Source organism: Trichoderma aggressivum (assembly GCF_033847375.1).
Source record: "Trichoderma aggressivum f. europaeum strain CBS 100526 chromosome Unknown scaffold_025, whole genome shotgun sequence".
NCBI lineage: Eukaryota > Fungi > Ascomycota > Sordariomycetes > Hypocreales > Hypocreaceae > Trichoderma > Trichoderma aggressivum.
In genome coordinates this window covers 447,191-469,522 of record NW_026946391.1, presented here as the reverse complement: position 1 = coordinate 469,522, position 22,332 = coordinate 447,191, and the positions used below count along the sequence as shown (strand labels likewise).

At 52.3% G+C, this 22,332-nt stretch overlaps 8 protein-coding genes across 8 annotated transcripts; 5 read left to right on the top strand and 3 right to left on the bottom strand.

Moving 5' to 3' along the window:
• Positions 1-19: 19 nt before the first annotated feature.
• Positions 20-3,184, top strand: Triagg1_6450 (uncharacterized protein; the record flags this gene model as incomplete). The annotated part of the gene is made up of 3 exons (XM_062901076.1): positions 20-316; positions 403-1,439; positions 2,863-3,184. The coding sequence occupies 3 exons, from the start codon at positions 20-22 to the stop codon at positions 3,182-3,184; spliced, it is 1,656 nt and encodes a 551-aa protein (XP_062754703.1).
• Positions 3,185-3,630: 446 nt separating this feature from the next.
• Positions 3,631-4,911, top strand: Triagg1_6449 (uncharacterized protein; the record flags this gene model as incomplete). The annotated part of the gene is made up of 3 exons (XM_062901075.1): positions 3,631-3,776; positions 3,831-4,284; positions 4,345-4,911. The coding sequence occupies 3 exons, from the start codon at positions 3,631-3,633 to the stop codon at positions 4,909-4,911; spliced, it is 1,167 nt and encodes a 388-aa protein (XP_062754702.1).
• A 919-nt stretch (positions 4,912-5,830) lies between these two features.
• Positions 5,831-8,629, top strand: Triagg1_6448 (transcriptional regulator family: Fungal Specific TF; the record flags this gene model as incomplete). Its single annotated transcript, XM_062901074.1, has 7 exons — positions 5,831-5,884; positions 6,206-6,249; positions 6,372-6,817; positions 6,891-7,189; positions 7,262-7,596; positions 7,718-8,065; positions 8,176-8,629. The coding sequence occupies 7 exons, from the start codon at positions 5,831-5,833 to the stop codon at positions 8,627-8,629; spliced, it is 1,980 nt and encodes a 659-aa protein (XP_062754701.1).
• A 133-nt stretch (positions 8,630-8,762) lies between these two features.
• On the bottom strand, positions 8,763-9,374 carry Triagg1_6447 (uncharacterized protein; the record flags this gene model as incomplete). The annotated part of the gene is made up of 2 exons (XM_062901072.1): positions 8,763-9,302; positions 9,366-9,374. 2 exons carry the CDS (start codon positions 9,372-9,374, stop codon positions 8,763-8,765), a joined length of 549 nt encoding a protein of 182 aa, XP_062754700.1.
• A 1,327-nt stretch (positions 9,375-10,701) lies between these two features.
• Positions 10,702-11,985, top strand: Triagg1_6446 (uncharacterized protein; the record flags this gene model as incomplete). Its single annotated transcript, XM_062901071.1, has 2 exons — positions 10,702-10,954; positions 11,207-11,985. 2 exons carry the CDS (start codon positions 10,702-10,704, stop codon positions 11,983-11,985), a joined length of 1,032 nt encoding a protein of 343 aa, XP_062754699.1.
• Positions 11,986-14,476: 2,491 nt separating this feature from the next.
• On the top strand, positions 14,477-16,450 carry Triagg1_6445 (uncharacterized protein; the record flags this gene model as incomplete). Its single annotated transcript, XM_062901070.1, has 1 exon — positions 14,477-16,450. One exon carries the CDS (start codon positions 14,477-14,479, stop codon positions 16,448-16,450), a length of 1,974 nt encoding a protein of 657 aa, XP_062754698.1.
• Positions 16,451-17,617: 1,167 nt separating this feature from the next.
• Triagg1_6444 (uncharacterized protein) lies at positions 17,618-18,270 on the bottom strand (the record flags this gene model as incomplete). Its single annotated transcript, XM_062901069.1, has 2 exons — positions 17,618-18,112; positions 18,193-18,270. The coding sequence occupies 2 exons, from the start codon at positions 18,268-18,270 to the stop codon at positions 17,618-17,620; spliced, it is 573 nt and encodes a 190-aa protein (XP_062754697.1).
• A 778-nt stretch (positions 18,271-19,048) lies between these two features.
• On the bottom strand, positions 19,049-21,537 carry Triagg1_6443 (CAZyme family GH20; the record flags this gene model as incomplete). The annotated part of the gene is made up of 4 exons (XM_062901068.1): positions 19,049-20,659; positions 20,728-21,203; positions 21,262-21,439; positions 21,502-21,537. The coding sequence occupies 4 exons, from the start codon at positions 21,535-21,537 to the stop codon at positions 19,049-19,051; spliced, it is 2,301 nt and encodes a 766-aa protein (XP_062754696.1).
• Positions 21,538-22,332: the final 795 nt, after the last annotated feature.

Below are 22,332 nucleotides of genomic sequence, written 5' to 3'. Positions count from 1 at the left end.
GTCATTGCAAATCGTCACAATGGCTTCCGTCTCGCAGGTTGTCACTCTCCCTCTCCCCGCCCTGCCCGAGGGCTGGACTGCCGAAAAAGACTTCAAGGCCGTCGGCAAGCTCTCCGGGGCTGTCCAGCGCAGCATCGAGCCTGTTGGACCGCATTTCCTGGCTCACGCCCGCCGAGCTCGTCACAAGCGCACCTTTTCCGAGGACGACCGCATCCAGGCCCAGGAGAGCGCCAAGAACGTCGAGGATGTCGATGATGGCGAGGAGAGCGAGCCTGAGGACCCCATGATGCTCCAGAGCCAAGCCAAGGACTGGAAGGTATGTGGGAAAACAACATGATGGGGGAACGATATCGGGGCTGGGATGGTCAGTCCAATTCGGCCAGTGCTAACAGAGACACACAGACTCAGGACCACTACAAGGTTCTCGGCCTGTCCAAGTACCGCTACAAGGCCACCGAGGACCAGATCAAGAAGGCCCACCGCAAGAAGGTCCTCAAGCACCACCCCGATAAGAAGGCTGCCCTGGGCCGTGCCGAGGACGACCAGTTCTTCAAGTGCATCCAGAAGGCCACCGACATTCTGCTCGACCCCACCAGACGCCGCCAGTTCGACTCCGTCGACGAGGAGGCCGACGTCGAGCCCCCCACCAAGAAGCAGCTGCAAAAGGGCGACTTCTACAAGCTCTGGAGCAAGGTCTTCAAGTCCGAGGCCCGTTTCTCCAAGACACACCCCGTCCCCACCTTTGGCGATGCCAACGCCACCAAGGAGCACGTCGACGAGTTCTACAACTTCTGGTACAACTTTGACAGCTGGAGGAGCTTCGAGTACCTCGACGAGGATGTCCCCGATGATGGCGAGAGCCGTGACCACAAGCGCCACGTCGAGCGCAAGAACCAGAACTCTCGCAAGAAGAAGAAGGCCGAGGACAACGCCCGTCTGCGCAAGCTGCTGGATGACGCTTCCGCCGGTGACGAGCGTATCAGGCGCTTCCGACAGGAGGCCAACGCCGCCAAGAACAAGAAGAAGTTTGAGAAGGAGGCTGCCGAGAAGAAGGCCGCCGAGGAGGCCCAGGCCAAGAAGGACGCCGAGGAGAAGGCCAAGGCTGATGCCGAAGCCGCCGCAAAGGCTGACCGTGATGCCGGCAAGAAGGCCAAGGAGGCCGCCAAGAACGCCGTCAAGAAGAACAAGCGTGTGCTCAAGAGCTCCGTCAAGGACGCCAACTACTTTGCCTCTGGCGATGCCTCTGCCGCCCAGATCGACGCCGTCCTGGGCGACGTCGAGCTGGTGCAGGCCAAGATTGATCCTGATGAGATTGCTGCTCTTGCCGGTAAGCTTAACGGCCTGACGGTGGCGGACGAGATCAAGGGAGTTTGGACCGCCGAGGTCAAGAGGCTTGTTGATGCTGGCAAGCTGAAGGAGGGAGAGGCCAAGACGCTTGTGTAAGTGGACTGAGGATGGATTGGATGAAATTGGAGGCTTAGAACTAAAAACTAGACGGTCATGATGATGATGAATAGAATGGACTTTTGATGGGCAATGTCTAGTGCTTGAACCTGTGTATATGATGTGCCTGATGAATGCATGGATGTATCTACAGCCAATCTCAATCCGATAGCGAGAGCACTTCATTCTTTCATTCTCTCTTACCTACTGCATTCTTACTTGATATGCAAACAAGTTCTGCTGCGTAGTTCTGATAAACTGCATTGATCCGTTCCGAGATCATGCTTGCTATCGATGGCAAGGTGCGTTTCTCCTTGCCGTCTGATCCACTCAGCAACTTCCAGGGCTCAATCAAGTTGTAAACTCCAGATTTCTGCTCCTCAGTCATGCACTCACTTTGGCATCAGCGTTGGTGAAGTTGGATTTCTCCACCGATGAGGGATCAGTCAGGGTTGCCTTTTTGGATTCTTTGCGATATGTAGCCTTGGCGGTATTGAATATCCTATATCTAGTCGTTATAAGTCATAGGAGTCAGCATATAATAACAGCAGTCCTAAGCTTCAAGGTTGACGGTAAGTTTGCACAGACGAACATGAATCTCAAGGAACAAAACCCGGCTCCACTGTACACAAGGGAGTAATATACACAAAGGAACGACGTAAACAAAGGAATTGTGAGCAAGTTATATAATCCTGTCATTACGCACTTTAAATCGCCAGTCTGCGTCCTTTAACCTGTATCTTTTACCTTATTATAAAGAAGAAGAAGGAGAAGAAGGAGAAGAAGGAGAAGAAGAAGTGCACAAGGCCCAGCTAAATGAACCATGGCGTCGGAAGACGCAATTTATAATAAAGCTGTAGAGTGCTTGAGAGCTTTCAATGATTGCATCGAGGCACTGCCATCGACACCATGGCCGCAAGACCAGCTTGACAAATTCCACCTTTGGGCCGCTGATGGCGGCATCTTTGGAAGTTATCACCAACACACTTCCATGGACTGGCGGGAATGATACTTCAACTTCTGGCTCTACTGAACGACTATCTTTCTGGTACTGTCCACCTTTTGGCCAATGACCTCATGTTGCCATAATAATGCTTGATAGAAATCTGTACCTTGGCCGATCCTATTGCCGGAAGGGCTATCGCGGCTGTAGAAGATACAAGCAGCCAGACTCAACTGCCCTCATCCCACGCATCAACATCAACTAGCTCATCAGAATGTTCATTCGGCCAGGCTCCCGAGACATCGTCTGTGGTTGCAGACCCAATCGACAAAATGCGAGAGAAGGTGAAGCAGATGCTTTCAAGACTTTTCAGACTTTCTGTTGCTATCCGCTCTGCTGGGATGGGTTACAGACATACCAAAGCCGCAACTTTTGTTGAATGGCAAGGTGGTGTGAATTTTAACACAAAGATTTAGAGAAGGCGTAGAGCTTGCGGAATACGCCTTGATATCCCTCCCCGAGTCTCCACATGCCGGTGCGAACGTTTCCCGGCAAGCTTCTCCAAAGTCTCCAAATGTCGATGATGACAGGATGGGCCAGAGTCGTGAAAGTGAGATCGAGGTCGACGGGATGCTTCCATTTTCGTTGTGGGATTCCGATGACCCCGAAACAAGAAGCGATCTTGTCCGCCACGATGGTGACCTTCAGCCCGTCCCAGATCCAAGTGATGCCGATGGCACAGTGTTGGCTGAAATCGGATCAGACATTCGCAATGCACGGGACGAGCGCCTGCAGTAGGAGCCTGATCCCAGTCAGAATTTGCTGAGAGAATATGAAGATGATAGTGAACGGTAAGGAGTGCTGGAGGGTTTTGTCCAGGAGAGACAGTCCGAAGGGATTAAGCTGCCGCAGGAACTGCTGGAAACTGGAAAGTTGCATAATTACTCATAACAAAGAAGGACTACCAGCCATAGCTGAGGAGAAGTAGGGGTAGGACTACTAGCCATAGCCAAACACCAATCTCAAAGAACATAATCTTGCTCCGCTGTATACAAAGAAACGACATACACAAAGGAAATCACAGAATCCAGTAACTCCACACGTTAAATACCAGCCTGCATCCTTGATGCTGCGTCCTTTACGTTCGTGTAGAGAAGAAGAGTAGAGGAAGAGCGCAAAGTTCAAATAAATCCTGGCGCCAGAATACGCAACTTATAAAGAAACTCGCAGAGAGCTTGAAAAACATGAAGAGACTGCGAGAAGAAGAAGAGTCGCCTAAATTGGATTTGAAACGGCGCCGGGGTGACGAAGTGGACATTTCCACACCATTGCAGCCGACATCAGAGGCAGAGGAGGAGCGCAAAGAGAAGCTGCCAAATCTGGAAGAAATGTGAGTTGGTTACCATCAAAAACATACGACCTAGCTGACTCTATGATCACTCAGATGGGAGAAATTAGCTCCTGAGTTTTCGAAATTTACAAACAAGTACTGGGACTTGGTTCAAAATGCACGTAGTGAACCTCGCGGGTACCGACCGATCAGGATAGCTATTATAGATACCGGAATGCTTGAGATACGGCCTGATACCGACAACAGAGGGGTTGCTGCAACTGACCGACAACAATTAGACACCCTTCGCACCGATGAACAGCAGGAACACTTGAGCAGACGGCCGATCGATGAAACTCTGCGGTCTCGCATCAAGGCAGGACGATCCTTTGTGGACGATGACGATGCTTCCAGTCAACAATTCCTCGCGTCCGACGCACATGGCACCCGGATGGCCAAAATAATAGGCTCCATTGATCCGTGTTGTGACTTGTATATTGCTAGAGTGGCGTCGAGAAGATCCGGAATCACTTATGAAAGCGTTGCAAAGGCAAGTTCAAGCTATTTGGTTCCTCTACACCTTGATGCGCTCTATCTCTGTCGCTCCATTTATTAACTTATACGCAAGGCAATACGATGGGCGATATCAAAAGGAGTTGACGTTATCTCCATGAGCTTCGGCCTCCGTGACAAAACAGACGAGCTTGAGGATGCTTGCCGTGAAGCAACCAAGCGCGGCATTGCCATGCTCTGCAGTGCTCACGAAGGAGACATAAACTTGAAACATGCCTACCCAGCACGCTTCTGTGGTACGATCCCCATTATGGCCTGTGACGAGTCTGGGATGGTGCCTCGTGGAAATAAGAAGCTGGGTAATGAGTTTGCGGTCCATGCCCCGGTGGAGATTTTTCCGGTTCTCAACTGTAACGACAATGTATCACCAAGCTCTCTGGCCACAGCTATCGCGGCTGGACTCGGCTCGCTAATTCTATCCTGCCATCAGCTGGCCCATAGGGAAGAGGAGAACGTTGAACAGAAGGGACAATCTTCGCTTGCGAGGTATTATTTGCAAAAGATGGCTGGAGATGGGTCCAATTTTGTTCAGCCTGACAGATTTGCTAGAATTGACCGTTGTATCAATGAAGGGGGGGAAATTGATATACAGGCTATTCTTCAAACATTCTTCAGAGTCTAGGATGAAGTTTCCTCCAGAGGCCCGGATTGATCCACAGACGTTGAAAGACTTTCTACTAGTTGACGAGAGAGTTGACTATGGCGGAAATGAAGACCCCTTTCTAACTAGGTAGGGCTGGATAGCCTTTTACTGGAGCAGCTGTCATGCATAGCATATTGCTTATAGGTGAGGTGGTCTCGCCATGCTTCATTTGTTTGAGAGTTTAAACACCACCAGCTATTCAACAGAACTAATGATCCGTTAATACCAACCAGAACCCGTTTTATTCATTTTTTTTTAAAAAAAATTCTAGTTTAGTTTAATTTAGTTTATCCTTCAATTTGTCCTGAATGATCCATCTCTGCTTCTGCTTGTGGTACGTAATACCTCGCCGCAGCCAAAAGGAATCTTCGGCTTCCCGCGGACTCCGGGACATCCGGGAGCCCTTGACAAGTACCTCGCCTCACAAAATGCACGCAAGAGTACAAGATGCTGCTTTCCACAGCATCCATCAGCCTGGCTGCAGATGCGTCGTATTTCTCCTGCATCCTGTTGTCGACCAACTCGGGCAACACGAGATGCTAGACATGATCTGTTCTTTGATACACAATTGCGCGTCCGGCACTTGAGAAGGCTGGTTTGTTGAATTTGGATGGCAGTTGTTGAGGTACAGCCACTAACACCGCCGGCAGTAAATGAACCTGGTAAAAGATGCTGCTGTAGAATCCGGCCTTGCGCTTCTTTTTCATCCTTTCACTCAACTCACATGAGGATGAGCAAGCCAATTTCTTCAAGAAACAAGAATCAAAACTCGTCTCAATTCGTCATAAATCAAAACACCGCAGTACATACATCACCGTCCATTTTATGATTCGCAACCATCGTATCCTTTTGTTCGTCCGCATTAGCTCAGAGTGAAAAAAAATCCCCCGATACAACAATGCAGAACCTCGCGCCGTCCGCGGCCGCCGACGATCCAACCGCCCGGAGAGCTGTAAGTGCCGGTGTCTGAGAGTCGCCTGTGGATCGATCTGGCTTGATGCGCATATCTAGCCGCGATGATGGGCTGCAGCTGGATGGGGTGATGAGATTGATAGAGTACTGACGATGGCCCTTGGCGGCATGAATGGCAGTGTGATCAGTGTCGCCTACGAAAGGTGAGTGTCGGGCTAAATCAGCGTCACCTGGGCCTATTTCATTCTTCGATTCGATTAGTAGGCTAATGGTTTCTTATAAGATCCGCTGTGATAAAGATTGGCCGTGTTCCAATTGCAGAACTGCGAAACGGAGTTGCACATCTACCGGTGCTGGACAGCGACCAAAGGAGCCTCGACAGCGAGTCCTCATCTCATCTCAATAGTGAGTCTCATCTAGACCATGAGTGTCGCTCATCTCATGTCGCCTCTCACGTCAATATTATATCATCTCATGAATCCCTCTTCGTCTCGTAATATCAAAGCATACAACTAACAGGCACCAAGCGAGAGAAAGATTGACCAGATCGAAGCCCGCCTCGGCAACATCGAAGCTCTCCTCAAAAACATCTCGTCCTCCACCTCCACAGACGCCTCCAAATTCATCCACACCCCCCAGACAGACATCACCATTCCGACCGCCGCCTCAAACGCCGACTATGACAGCTCCGACGAGGAGTCTGTCCTCGGCGGCGACTCGGGCCTGACCGTGCACACCACCTTTGCGAGCGAGTTCCTCGAGCGCGCCGTCAAGAGAGGGCCCCTGCGGCCTCTCAACCCCAAGATGGAGACGGCGCTCGCCAATCTCAGCCAGCTTGTCGAGATGCAAAAGCATCGCTCGATAAGCCATGGGCCTCGATTCCCTCTGCAAAAGCCGGTGCCGCCAGGGGGCGTGAGCAAGCTGCCGATGCCTCCGCTGGCCACGGTAGTCTCCCTCTTGAAGCACGTCAAAGGTAGGAGAAGAGAGTTTGCAAATCTTTTAATCTTCAACATGAAAAAAAAGGCGTACAATCTGACTCTAACCAGCCGCTCCTCCCACCTTCTTCACCATCCTGTGCACCCTCGTCGGCATCAAGGAGTTTGCAGAGCTGTGCAGGACCGTCTACTTCCCGACCGAGGACTTCTCGGACGCCACCTTTGCCGTGGTCAATGCCATGCTGTACAATCTCTTTGTCGAGCAACACTCGCTGGACAAGGAGGGTGCGTTGCGAGAAGAGTACAACTCGTACGTGGCCATCTGCAAGTCGAATCTCGAGACGACGCTGGCCAACTTTCCGTTGTTTCTGTCGCCAAAGATTGAGAATGTGCAGGCTCTGCTGCTCGGGGTGAGTTTGCCTTGCTTCTTGTTTGTGCAGTCATCGATGAGTAGAGCAACTGACACTGTTTGATTGATATAGTGTCTCTATGCTATTGACGTCTCCAGGCCCTCGGTAGCGTGGCATCTTATCACAATGGCCGCCTGGCTGTGTCAAGCAGGCGGCTATCACCGCACGGAGTCGCTGAGAAACGACCCTCCAGTGATTGCTCAGCAAAAGAAGGTCATCTTCTGGCACGTGTATACTCTGGACAAGGGCTTGGGCCTCAGGCTTGGACGGGCGTCGACAATAGCGGAATGCGACATTGATATCAAACGCGAGTTTGAAGTCAACGGCTTCGACCATCTCACATCCACTACATTCCCGACGTTGTGGGTCAAGATTAGTAGCCTGCAGAGCCGAATCTACGAACAACTGTGAGAAACATCTTCTTCATTCATGAACCCCTTGGCCGCCTGATGTGGTCTTGTCTTGTGTCTTTTCTCTTTCGTAGATGGGACCTAACAACTGATGGCGGTTCGTAACTTGCAGATACAGCCCAGTCGCTCTGGCAAGTCCACAGGCCGACTTGGTCCACCGAGCAAAACTCTTGGCCGCGGAATGCAGCCGGCTAGAGCCTGAGACGGACGAGACGCGTGAAAAGGTACATAAGTTGCTCAAGTCGATAGGAACCTCGGATGTCGTCGACGTCTTTATCAAAGGCGACGAGGTCCAATTCTACGTGACCAAGACGCTCATCTATCGCGTCATACCGGCACCGGAAGGCTCCATCACCCGATTCTGCGACGAATGTTTGGACGCGGCCCGTCATGCCATGAAGACGCATCAGGAGTGTGTTCAATTCATGGACATTAGCACGTACATGCGGTCCATGTACATTCATTGGTAAGGAAGATGGCAATTCTGAACCCACCCTTTCCTCTCTTCTCCTCTCCTCTCCTCTCCTTTCCTTTCCCACCAACCAAATGCTGATCGTCATTTTGTTCCCTCTCTAGGAACCTCTTGTTGACACCGTTTGCTCCGTTCTTCGTCTTGTTCTGCTATGTCATTGAGACTTCTTCATTCGCAGACCTCAAGGTTCTCCAGGACTTTGTGGACTCCCTCGAGGGCGGGAGGGGGCTATCGGAACCCATTGACAAGCTATACCGACTCTGCCGGGTCATGTGCGACATTGCCACGCTCTATGTCGAAGCCAAGGCCCAGCAGCAGCAAGACGAAAACTCGATAGGGGACGAGTTTGAGATGTACTTGAGCCAGCTGGGCTTCATCCCCAACGAGGATCAGCCCATGGCCAACGCCAACACCAACGACCCGGGGGTGCCGGCTCAGGGCAACGGCCAGGTGGCGCAGCTTGCGGATTGGTTTTTTGGCAGCCGGAACATGATTAGTCTCCTGGAGGAGGACCTGTCGCAGATAGACTCGCAGAAGTGGATGCAGTCCGACATGTAGGGTTCTGGACTTGGGCTACGGCATATGAGGTGGCATGTATACTTACCGGCATGATGATAGCAACAATACCCTGGAACAGACAACGATGGCATTCAGCCACAGACTCAATGCAGTATCCTGTGTCATGGGCGAGTCAATCAGTGGGAAACCTTGGGTCGTAGACTTCGTATCCTTCATCTTCCGTATCGCTCTCCACGAGAGAGCCTTTGTAGAGACTCGTCTTCTCCGTCGTGTCCATCAGTGCACGAGCGGCCTGGTTTGCCGGTTTACGGGACGCATCGGTCACTGCTGGTTGCGAAGCGGCAAGGGTCGATGTCGACGCCTCTGCAGGAGCTGGAGCGAAAGCGCTCCTGAAGCCAGTCTTTTTGAAGCCGCCCTTTTTGAAGCCTCCTCCGCCGCCACCGCCAGTGGATGGAGCTTCCTGGTCGTTCAACTTGATGCTGACCATGCCGTCTGCCTTGGCCTCGGCCTTCCTGGCCTTTGCGCCTGCGTTGGGATCGCGCACCATGGCCTTCATGTCCTTGAGGCGTTGCTTGTGGCTGTGGTCGTAGCTGCTGAGATGGGCCTCATAGTCGTTCATGCGGGAGTAGCCCTTGGAGCAGAGGTTGCAGTAGAAGGATTTCTGGGCCTCTTTTGCCGAGCTGGTTTGCGCGGGAGGAAGCGTTTGGTGTCGCTGGAGACGGACGCGTTAGCTTTGACGATGCTGATTGTTTAGTGAAGAATGAGAAGCACTCACTGGAGGCATTTTGAAGCACTTGAAGATGCAATCTAAGAATAGAGCAGTATCCAATTGCGCTGCACGAGAGACGGAGCTTTGCGATGCTCTGACGTGAAGCTCGCGATGACGATTCACGCAACGATGGCAACAATCGGATTGGAGGATATCGGAAGATCGGAGAAAACGGCCCGAGGGAGCTATGGTGGGGCGGATGATGAGAGGCTATCCAATCCTGGACCTGGATTAGACCGATTGCGGAGTAGCTGTGAGTACCTGTCGAGTACTAGCATGTTGGTGATAGAGTAGTGATGTTTTATGTATCTAATAAGTTCTGTTCTATTGATGTGACATTTGATATGGCTGGTCTGTTAGTGGCCAGCTTCATCAAGAGCGGAAGACTTCCCGGCAGCCGTCTCTTTAGCTACATTTACAAGTCCTTCCCAAGGCAAACAAGGCATACTTGATCGATGATGCTCATTTGCTAATAATCATGCGCTTCGGTTTTGACTAGACAGTGAAATTCATAAAAATATGATAAATCAAACAATTCATCTCGCTACTGTGGTGGCTCATGTAAGGGAGGATACGACGATAGGATGTTTCGTAAAAACGCCTTGGCCCTAAGGCATGTGGCGTCCAGATAGGACTCGGTACATGTACTTTGGCACCTACGTGTTCCTACCCACATGTACATACATACACATCAAGCACATGTAATGAAGCACATATACATATGTAATGCGGAATAGATGAAACCGTCCTGTACGAAAGACGCCTGCTAGAGCCAAACGGGTAAGATGGCCTGTTGGGCGTTGGCAAATAGGGCGTCTCGAACATGGTGGTTGAGACAGTTGTCTCTCGGCCAAGGTGCCATTGCGGAACGTACGCGGTCCAACCCAAAGCCACAACGGTTGGGATTGGTTGGCTTCCAAGAAGGGAAATGGAAAAAAAGAGAAAACAGTTTGAAACAAAACGAGGAGACGGGCGTTTCTTTTTCTTGCATAAAACTTGTGTGTGTCGTTGTTGTCTCAGCATTTATACCGGCGGGTGTGGGCGGCACTCAAACTATTTCTTGTTTGGGCATAGAGGGGCCCTCCCACGGCTGTGTGGTCTTTTGCTATTGGGCAGCCTTCTTTTTTTCTTTTTTCTCCCCAACATATCCAGCCGGTGGTTTGATGCTCGTACGGAACATGCATGTCTCACCCGGGTATTTTCGTTTTTATCTCGGAATCTTTTGATACCCAAGGACGACGGTGAAAAGGAGAAAAATTCAAAAATTGAAAAGACTCATTCCTTGATTCAGATACAAGGCAGGAATCGAAAAGAGAAGAAGAGCAAAGGCTCGGCAATCGCCATGGACGGCGACTCAGACGCCGAGAGCCCGCGAGGCTGGCGAGAGCGGAGGAACTCGACACTGACGGCCATTTCTCTCCTCCAGCTGGATCCTGCGCCCATGGACTCAGACCCGGACACACCGACAGAAGAAAAGAAGCCAATCGACTCGTTGGACGCCGACGGCACCGCGGAAGGCAGTGCGGGCAGCATCAAGACTGGCTCGACCATGGCGCCGGGGTTGAGTGGCAGTGGCCGAGGCGCCATCTATTATTGTTCGTTTCCTTTTTTTTCTTTCTTTTTCTCTCTCTCTTTGCTTCCCCCCCCCCCCCCCCTTGTCGTCCCTGGATTATCCCTGACCTGATTGCCGCCTTTATTCTTATTTTTATCTCGTTTTAACCCATTGCGTTTCCCCCCGTGGTTTTATCCAGTTTCAGCTGCATTGCAACCCTGTCTGAGATGCAAGTGTGTGTGTGGTTCCTTTTTTATGCTGACCGGTTGTGACTTTGTCTTTTTATCAAACATAGTGAGCCGGATGCAAAGGTACTCCAGCTATGCCGTGTCGGTATTCACCACCATGCACCTTGCCAATGTGTCCCTCATTCCCGCGGTTACACGAAGCGTGGCTGGCTCGGAGACTTACCTGCTCATGGCCCGAGAACTCTACCAGACGCCCATCACGGAGCCGTTGCTGGTTGGGCTGCCGGTGCTGATGCACATCGGCTCTGGCATTGCGTTGCGTCTTCTGAGGAGGTCCCAGAACATTGAGAGATATGGCGGGTCAACGCCCGGCATGTATGCCATGATGCGTTCGTCGACTGCTTCGCCTCGGCCGTCGGTTCAGCTCTGGCCGCCGCTCAGCTGGATCTCTTGGTCTGGATACGTCTTGCTTGCTTTTTGGGGGGCGCACGTCGTGATGAACCGAGTCTTGCCGCTAGTGGTGGAGGGCGACAGCTCCAACATTGGCCTAGCCTACGTCTCTCACGGCTTCGCGAGGCACCCCATCATTGCAGCTACCGCCTACAGGGGCTTGATTGGGATGGGATGCGCCCATATGGTCTGGGGACTGGCCAAGTGGTTCGGGATTGCACCGTCGACAAAGGGCTGGTGGGGAAGCGAAGCAGTCACGGTTGATAAGAAGACCAAGCGGCAACGCAGACGCCAGTGGCTGGGAGTCCAGGCCGCAGTAGTGGCAGCAGCTGCATTGTGGGCGGTGGGAGGACTCGAGGTTGTTGCAAAGGCTGGGCCGTCGGACGGATGGGTTGGGAAGCTATACGACGATCTCTTTGCCAGAGTCCAGCTGTGACGATCGAGGTTGTGTCAGCGACTTGGGTGGGGTGGGTGTCTGGCCCATGACATGACATGACAACGGATTATGATGAATATACACGAATTTACGAGCACACAAGTAGCCTCTCAACCCTGAGCCATGCGCACGAGACATCAATTCGAAATATGAGCCGCGAGCACGGGAACTGTGCAGATGATCTACGCTAGGAGAAAGAAAAGTTTATCCGGAGATCCATGGAGCCTCGGGAATGCAACAAGCGGCCGGGGAATTATTGTCTTTTTTTCCCCCCCATCTACGGAGTACACGCTTTGATATTTGCCGTGTCTGAGGATAAAGACGAGATGGAGGGGGACGACATACAAGGAGGTGACCGGGGGGGAGGGGAACTGCATTGGAAAGCAGAGGAGAGAGAGAGAGATGCGAGCTCATGAGAGAATGAGGGGAGAAAGGGAGTCCTTTGCAGTCTGGTACATGTATGCCGAGAGGCTAGATTCACGATAGAATACACACACGAGTAGTAAATCTGCAGCCAAAAAGAGCTGAACTTTGAACACCCCAGGAAACGGAGTGAGGGCCGAGACTAGATGGCCACTAAGGAAGGGGGGTGGTTTGATGAGTTGTTTTGCGGCTTGCATATATTAAACAAAAGCGGTATGATGAAAGGGCCTTTTTGCTGTTGGTCTCTCTTTGCTTTTTTCCTTCTTCTCCTCTGCCTGCATCTCGCATGCATTTCGGACTCTGAATCACCGCTTGGACTGTGGCAATCTATTGGTTCTGCCATCCGCGGCTGATACAAGCGTACCTGCAGGCGACTCTTTTGAGAAGTGACTTGTCGCAGGGAGGGCAGCCGGCCAAGAAGCCACGGCCGAGCTATGACTTACCTAGTACCCAGTAGTTAGCAGGTGGGAGTAGAGGAGCAGAAGAGAAGAAGAAGGGGAAAAAGGGAGAGAGCGGCTAAATGGTTTGGTATCGTTTGGGGGCTGGGCGTGAATGAGTGAATTAATTACAAATCTAGACGCGAATTGGGAAGCAGAACGAAAAAAAAAAAAAAAAAAAAAGGAAAAAGGAAAGAAATCGTGATGGTGGTTGATTTGGTGTTTCTGCTGGAGGGGGGGCCTGGGGCTGATAGCGGCTAGTGGGTACATGTACTTCTTTGCAGAGGGCGCCATACTGGGGGTACATGTGCTGGAATGGATTGCCGGGGTGTGGGGGAGCAGATGGAGCTCAACTGGCAGCCCGGCAAGGCATCAAGAATCCAATCCATCAGTGCAAGCTTCTGTCTAGGCCGGGTGCCTGTTAGTGGCTGAACGGTGCAGCAGTTGAATTGAAGCACATTGATGCAGTTGATCGATTGGACGGCGACTGGACAAGGGGGTACATCAGATGTACCTTGTGTGTCTTGGGGGGGAAGAGTTGATACATGCACGTACATACCTGGTACCTGTACATGTACATTGAGTGCTCCACAGGCAGATGCATGCAGGCAAAGCAAGGCAGAGCAGAGCAAAGCAGAGCAAAGCAGAGCAAAGGGAAAACAAGCACAGGGCAGACAAGGGGAAAACAAGACAACATAGACAAGCAAGACTTGGGACGCGTCAGGGCCGTCCGCAGGCCCCAACGGATCAATTGGATGCAAACCGCTACGGTAGCACTGGAGGAGCCGTCTTTGGGGGGGGGGGGGGGGGGGGGCCACTATATAAGACCGGCAGGGACCCGGAGCCAGCGTGCCACGGGGGGGCTCAAGCTCTGTGCAAGTTCGGTGCAAGCTCTGTGCGGTGCTGGACTCGGGCCTCGACAACCGCCAGCTTCGGGGCGTATTTGCAGCAAACCTCAGCGCTGTCCATCCCGTCAGTTGTCACCTCCAATCTCCAATCTCCCCATCCATCACCATCATCCAATATCACATCTCCGTCTTCCCGTCCAAATAAACCAACATCCATACCTTGCCTGACATCAATACGAGTACATAAACCTCCTCCTCAACCCCTCCGTCCTCCAATCCCACGTGCGTTTGTCGCCCGCATTCAACTCCACAATCTCCGTGTCTCTCTTCCTCCCTTGACAGCCGTTTTTTTCTCTTCTCTCTCTTCACTTTTCACTGTACTGCATCATCCTCAACGCCTTTTATTAGAGCTCCTCGCTGTTTCTTGTTTCTCCCTCACATACCCGCATCATCACCCTTTTCTGCACCTGCTTCACTGCGTGTCTGCATGCCCGTGACGACGCTGCAAATCGTTGGACCAGAGGGCAGAGACGCCCCGAGATCGAAACCCGGGGAGAGGCGATAACTGTCGCTGACGGCCAATCTGCTTTTGCCTTGCTCGGCTTTGCTTCTACATCATTCATCTTTACTGCTGCTTCTTCTTCTTCTTCTTCATCACCTCTTTTTCCTCCTGGTTGGGCATCCGGGCGCTGCTTATACCAGCCTCCGCGCAAACACACACATACACCCATCACTGATATTGATCGCATCAGTACACTCACGCACACACGCACACACGCAAAGATGATGGCCATCAGAAGCATGAAGAGAAAAGCGTCGTACAGCGACCATGGCAACAGCCGCCGGCCAGACGGCTCTTCTGCCACCCACTCCCTCCACGACGCCTCGGCCAAGCGGCTGCGTCTCACCAAACCCGTCGACGTGGAGCTCGGCACGCCTTCGTACGACGTGACCCGCGATGTGTCGGACGAGCTGCTGCTGCGCATCTTCGCCTACGTCGACGAGAAGACGCTGCTGGCCGCCGCGCCCGTGTCGCGCCAGTTCTACAGAGTCGCCTCGGATCCCCAGCTGTGGCGCTCCCACTACTACCGCAGGTTCATTCTGCCGCGCGCCAATCGCATCCCCGGTCTCAAGGTCAAGAGCCCGGGAAGCCAAGATCGGGAGCAGGGCCAGGAGGCGCAGGCGCAGGCGCAGGCGCAGACGCAGACGCAAACGCAAACGCAAGCACAAACGCCTGCGGGGGCCAGCTCCAGCTACGGCCACGGCCACGGCTCCAATCCCGGCCGCTCCTCCACGGCCCCCACGGCCGTCGATGCTGATGCTGATGCCGATGCCGATGCCGAGCCAGCTGAGCCCGTCAAGCCCTTCAAACCCGTTGACCCGGCCGACAAGTCCAGCCACCCGACGGACCTCGTCGACTGGAAGCAGCAGTACCGTCTGCGGCACAACTGGGCACGCGGTCTCTGCGAGGTGCGCCAGGTCCAGGTCAACCCCAACTTCTCCCTGACTCCCATCCTGGAGCGCCGGACCTTGGTCAAGGTCGTCAATGGCCTCGCCGTCACCGTCGACCTGCAAGCCGGGCTCCGGGCCTGGGACTTGCGCACGCAGCTCTCTATTGCGCAGACCACCACCGAGACCCATGACGGCATCCACCTCGTGCCCACCGCGCTGGCTTTGGACGGTCAGAGGCTCCAGGCGGGCACCTTGGACATCATGCTGGGCTTCAACGATGGCACTTTTGGCATCTGGCGCCTGACGGTCAACGAGGGCCGGCTGGCCGTCTTGTATCGCCAGGACAAGAGCTACGTGGGCAGACTCACCTCAGTCGCATACTCGTACCCTTATGCCCTGACGGCTGCCGAGCTGGGATTCATCACCCTGTACACCTTTGAGACCCCCGCCCCGGAGCCGGAGCAGACGTCTGCTGCGGGCCCGAGTCATCACGATGATGACACGGGCTATCTGAGCGACGACCAACTGTCTACGCTACAAGTGGGAGGCCAAGTAGACAAGAGCGCAGACCTCTCCAACCCCTTTGTGCTGTCGTCACTCAAGTCCGACTACTCGCGACAGCCGCTGGTCTTGTCTCTCCGCCAGCTCAAGAACTCGGCTGTCGCCTCCATTGCCTACTCGTTCGACACTGTCGGCGGCTGGGCCATTGGCATCCAAAACTTTGACATCCGGCCCTCGGGCAGCTCCAAGCCGGATGTCATCACGTCTCGCGTTGCCTACACCCTGCCTGCCGAGACGGGCGCAATGGTCACCACTGCTTCGTACCGACCAAAGTGCCCTACATGCTCCAACTTTCCCGACTTGTACATGGACGATGACGAGGGGGGGCCAACCAAGCTCTGCTACAGCCACCCCTACCTTCTCGCGACCATGCAGGACAACACTCTTGTGCTCTTTGTCGTTACTGCGACGGAAAGGTCCCTTGTCATTTCCAACGCCACGAGGCTCTACGGCCACACCTCGGGCATCGCCGATGCCGACGTGACCCCAGAAGGCAGAGCTGTTAGTGTCAGCCAGCGCGGTGACGAGATTCGAGTCTGGGATCTCGAGGGACACCAGAACGACGTGAGCGTCGAAGTTAGGCCCAGACAAGGCAGAGACTATGGCGATGCTGACGACGAGGACGATTCCTCAGACGAAGCAGAGCATAGGCGAAACTGGGTTGGGACCGACGACCAGAGAGTCACGGTCCTGAGAGAAACCTCTGATGGCCGAGAGAGCTTGGTCACCTATGACTTCACTTGATTGTCTAGCCATTCAAATGTGGACAAATAAATGTCACGAGTTGGCATGCATGAATTCAGGTTTACATCTGCCAAGATATCAATGTAGGATTGGGATTGGGATACAGGAATTGGGAAAGCGAAGAAAAGATTTATTGATTTGGAATCGTTTGGCAGGCGGCTCACATTGGATATTACGCGTGCGGATTTTCTGACAAAAACATTTGGCTAATCTGTTTACTACTTGCTGGCTTAGTACAACGGGGTAGGATCCAAAAGAACGTTATACATTGCGATGCGACGGGACGGGCGCAGGAAGGATATATATTATATAATATGGGTGTTTTGGACAGTTTTGTTTTTCAACTATGGCCTGTCAAGTATTTTATACTATTGCTATCGAGATTGCATTTTCTTCTTCTTTTCTCTAGGTATATTCATTCTAATTCATGTTGTGTATGCATTGTTCAATTTATACTTGGATATCCCCATCTTTCGTTTATACGATGCAGCCGTTATGACACGGAATAACGGTAAGCGTAGCTTTGGTCTCACTTCACCTTGGCCGAGGTCTACGCAAAGGGCGAGCGGAATGTTACCTACCTGTACTCAGCAGCGTTCCTTATCATGCTCCAATGCGACTCTCTACCCCTGATAACCGATATGATTGTGAAATAGAATCCAGTGGAATCAATCAAAGCATCGGCGTGAAAAAGCAGTGGGCATATATGAGGCCGCCGTGACGGGCTATGAAAGAAGGGTCCAAGTGGAAGGATTTACAGCAAAGTCTGTATTTGGGAAGCGGGATGTTTAGGACATGCTCTTTTTTTTTTAACGCATTCTATTCTAGGTATAAGTGAGCGAGTGAGGTTGTGTGTGTATGGAATTGCTTATTCGTTCTAGATGTGGTCTATTCTTAATGTATATGAGACGTGGGTATGTGAGTGTGAGTTATTTATAGCTTTCATCTCATTTACATGACACCGGATGCTGATGGGATCGTGCTGTCGTGGTGCGATAGCCGCAGCTTATACATGTACTCAGTGCATTCTGACTGTGGTATGTTTTGTGTTTATAGATCATAACCATTATACATGGCATCATTGTACAATGTCCTTTTAGACTCCGGGTGCAAAAGCGCAAGAAACATTTTCATCAAAGACTCTCCAGAATCAGCATCTCATCTTCTTTAAAACCTCTCCGAAGCAACCTGATCCGCCTTGACGGGCTCTACCCCCTCCGCCCCAGGCAAGCTTCCACCCACCTTGCCCCTCGTGCCCTTCTCCACGCCCTCGGGCAGATCCCACCCATGCTCTCTCACGGGGTCGGTTTTGTTGGCATTGGCCTCAATGGCGCCCAGTCCTTCTCCCACTTCCTTGTGGCCGTGAGGATGCGTTCGCGAGCCGGTGTGTTTCTTGCCCGGCAACTGCGAGGCTACTTCGCGGCCTTCGAGGCCTTGTAGGGGGCGGCCGAAGCTGTTGTTTACGTCTTTTGACGTGGCGCCGGGGAAGTCGAGGGGGTCTGTCCGGGTGGAAGCGTCGACTTCGGGGTTGTTGGCTTGGCCTGGGATTTCTGATGTGGGATTGGGGCGGAAGGATGATTCGGGAGGGGCGGTTCCTGGAGGGAATGTCTCGAGGTGGGATTCTGGGAGGCGGTCGTTGCCGACTTTGATGCCGGGTTGATGCTAGAGGATCAATTGGTTAGCTGAGGGTGTATTCTCATGCGTGGGATCTATGATTAAGATGTGTGTGTGAATGGACATACTCCTCCTTTCATCATGGGCTCGGACGGAGGGACGCGAGCGTGGAATTCGCCAGAGTAATGCGCAGGGTGTTCAGACATGATGAATTATTATGTTTCTGTTTCTTCCAAGTGTCGTTTTGCGTCTAGAAGTAATTGAAAACAAAAATATAAATTGAAGAAAAATGTCTGCCATCATTGCGATTCAGCCATATATATAATTGTCGGTATCGTAGCTATGAGCTCATAGAAGCTAAACGTTGTCAGCGGATTACATCATGTTTACTCCACTGGCGGTGGGTAGATGGCTTGCCGTTCAGTTCTGATCTTCGTTGGACATGATGAGTCGATAACATCATTCTTTCGAAATCGATAGAGATAACTTGCGTGTTGGAATGAAGATCATGAGTCGGAAAATGGCGAAAGTGGAGAATCCGTTGAAAACTACGAGGCAAGTGTCGTCAAGAGTGTGAAGAGATGGTGTAACACATTTAAAAATGACTAGTACTGTAAACTCTGATTTCTTCACCGGCTTGCATTCGATGAGTTTGTCAACCATTGAACATCAAGCGTAACTGGTTGCCCGCAATGTCAGCACTTCGGTTGTCTAATAGCGTCTTCAAAATCGCCCAGCGGTGGAGTGCTGGACAACTCAACTGTAGTTCAAGAATGCCAAGGTATTTCCCAGAGACTGTCTTCTAGTTCAAGAGAGTATGCTTGTTTCTCTGTAGAGGTCAGGTCGCCTTCTAGCCAATACACACTATTAAGCCACATGAGATATTCGTCGAGTTCCCATACTGCATAGCTCTCATATCGACTGGGTCGTAAAGGTGGATTGTATTATTAAACAAGGGCATTAACATTTCGACTTCTTGTCGGATTATACATCGCTGGAAAGCTTGATGTTCTTCATCTGTCCATTCATTCCCTGCCCGATTGTTTGAAGCGGCGCCTCGATTGCCATCGGTCCCTCGTGCATGTATCCTCCCCAAATACCCATCAGGATAGTCACTTCCTGACGCTGTGTACCGACGGAGATGAACGTCTGCGGCCCAATAGCCTGCACGGTCACGTCGCTCCATTTGTTCAACGGCAGGGTCAGGTTGACAGGATAACCAATATTGTGAGATACGAGCATGAGATTGGTTGATGTGCCATTGCCGTTGAGGAAGCTGCTCTCTGGGCCGGAAAAGAGCGCGCCGCCGTGGGACTTGGGTAGCACGGAGAAAGAAAGAGTGTAGTTGCGCCCTTTGCTCGTTAGAGGAGTCTTGAGATAGGCTCCGCGTCCGTTGAGTTGGAGAGCACCGCCGCTCACATACGCGCCGTTTTCGAGGTGGCCGTGGTAGTTGTTTCCGGAGCTATCCAAAACAGCAATCGCCGATGAGAGAGTACCTTGGCCAAAGTTGTAAGATACAATGGTCGAGCCTTTGGAGGCAATTCGCTGGTCGAGGTTCTGGTCCGGCACAGCTGGCTGCAGCGTAGCAAATAGACCAGCATAATCCTTCTCCTGCAGCGAGCTGCCCCATTGCTTGTCAGCCAGAGCCGGCAAACCGTTACGGACCATGTAGTAAGCCTCGTGGTAGGTGCTGGCATTTGGGCCCCAGTCGTTCCACACGACAGCCAAGTGTCCAAGCACGTTGGGGCTGTCTCGAGGGGGGTTGTTTGTTGCGTTGGCATTGTCGAGGATGTTGGGTGCAAACGCGCTGCCGTCGGGAGACCCGTGAAAGACACGCTCAATATCGAGCTCTTTGGGGTAGACGTCGCCGTCGGAGTACTTGAGATCGAGGTAGAAGTAGTCGTCACTGTTGACAATGTTGTATCCCTTGTCGATAAAATCAAACAGGCCGTTGTCTTGGCCAATCTGCCAGTGTTGAATCGTCACATCCTTGTTGACATTGATGGAGCCAGAGGCAGAAGAGGGTGGGAAAGTACCCCAGATGCGAGTGCTCTTCCCGGAAATGGATTGGATGTAGGCACTCATGTCGTTGACAAAGGTGCTGTACTCGTTGATGAAGTTGCTGTCGTACTCGTCTGCCCCAATGTGCACAACCTTGGAATGGAAGTTGTTGATGACCGCCTTCCAGTATGACTTGACTGTAGGAAGCGTTTCGGGATGGCTCAAGTTGAGCATGCTAAAGTCACCAAGCGCAATCTCGGGCCTCCAGTCGGTCGTTGCCATCGAATGCCCGGGAGACTCGAGCTCTGGCAAGATGGTCACACCGCGGCGTGCACACTTTTGCTGCAGATTGTCGAAAGCTGATGGGCTATACGTTTCGTTGGCCGGGCGCGCGAGTCCCTCGACTGCTGGATCAGCGGAATCAACTCGGAAGGCAGCGTAGAGCTGGAGCGCGAGCTCGTGGGAGCCGAGCTTGGCAGGATCCCAGACGTGGTCGCTGAGATGAAGATGGAAAACGTTTTGCTTGAAGAAGGAGAGGTAGGAGCACATCTCTGCGAGAAAGTCTGCCGGATAATAATGGCGGCCAACATCAAGCTAACATTGATTTAGCTGTTCAGTTTCCCATACTACTTTCACATGGCCATGTCTTGCGGGTAGCTTACCATCATGCCTCTCTCCGGCCATCCAGGAGAATCGACGCCTGTTCCGAGCTTCATCTTCTTGTTGTTGATCAAAGCCTGCTGCAGGACTGTTCGTGTTCCCCACCACGCTCCGAGGGGACTGGCGCCGCTGACCGTGACTCCTGAAGAAGTGACAGAGAGACGGTAGCCCTCTGAAGTCTTGTTTCCAGCGGCATTGACGAATTGCGACTTGTCGCTATCGAGAGTGAGGTAGATTGCATTGCTGATGGGTTTGAGCCCAGGCAGCAAGATGGTGTTGATGCCAATGCCTGCAAGATCATCTCGAAACGTCTCTGCAAACTCCCAAAGGGTGGGAGGAATCAAAGTAAGGCCATCTTGATCGCGGGTAGTCGAGTGTGCAAGGTCGACAACTATGGTATGGACGTTTCTCAAATCATACGTCCGATCCGAGGTGATGTTGAATGGCACAGTCGGTATTCCCAAAAGCTGCGCGCGTGCTATATGCCTGGTTAGAATTGATTGAAAGACGCTCCATCTTCAACAGTGGAATATTACCTAGGGAGGCCAATCCCACGACCGCTACGAGAAACCTCATATCTGCAGTGGCAATGCTTGCGTGCCGCGTCCCAATTGCCTCTGTGGCCAATGTTATTTTGGCCTGGACTGGGCGCGATATCCCATAAGTACGGATGCCATGACGCCTATTTGCACCATCATCTTCAAAGGCTCGTCCCTGACAGCGTAACGTTACAGTAGCAACCCCATGGGGATGGATGTCCTGGCCGAAGCGGAGACTTGGCCAGGGTGAAGCCAAGCTAGCGTGAGTAGCATCGTGATAGATAAGAGGTTCGGCATCTTGATCCGTCGAGCTTCATTCGTACTGGTGCTTTGAACGAGGGTATGTAGCAGTTGACAGCAGTTGTCCCTGACTCTAGCCAGACATGGAGGGATTTTTGGGTGGTTTGCGCTGCGCTTTCACGGTAGGGCTGAGCAAGTGGTCGAGGTCTGTCGGTGAGGGAGGATAATGGATGGATGGATGGATGTAATGGATCGAGTTTGGCTGCGTGGGGGCCGCAGATCGCATGCCAGATTGCCGGTCGGTCTGCTAAGCGATGATGAAAAAGTCCGATCGAAGTTTCATTCCGAGGGCGGAGATGGAAGGCTGCAAGATGGAGAGTCAGTCTGACGAGAGCATGAAGAGGACACGGCGATGGAGATGGAAGATGGAGATGAAAAACCTATTATTCTGAGCTTGAAGAGAGTCAGAAGAAACAGAAAGGATGGAAACCAGTCGAGATGGGAGAGAGATCAATACCTTGCTTGACCCTTGATGTGCTGAACGCGCAAACATCACGAGCACGATATTTGGCGGGATAGCAACCGGGTCCTCTGGCTTCATTACTACCGACTCTGCCTGTTCAAACCAACTACAGCTCTCAGCCTCAAAGATGGCTGCTGTTGTACGTGTCCTTTGTATGGATACTACTGAGCCTATCCTACGACGCTGATCCTTGTTCCCAAACGCAACGTCTTGCCAGACAAACAAAACAAACACCATTTCGCATTTCTGACTGTTCTTTGTTCTCCTTCTTCATGCCCCAGGTCAAGCCTGGGCTCACAATGAAA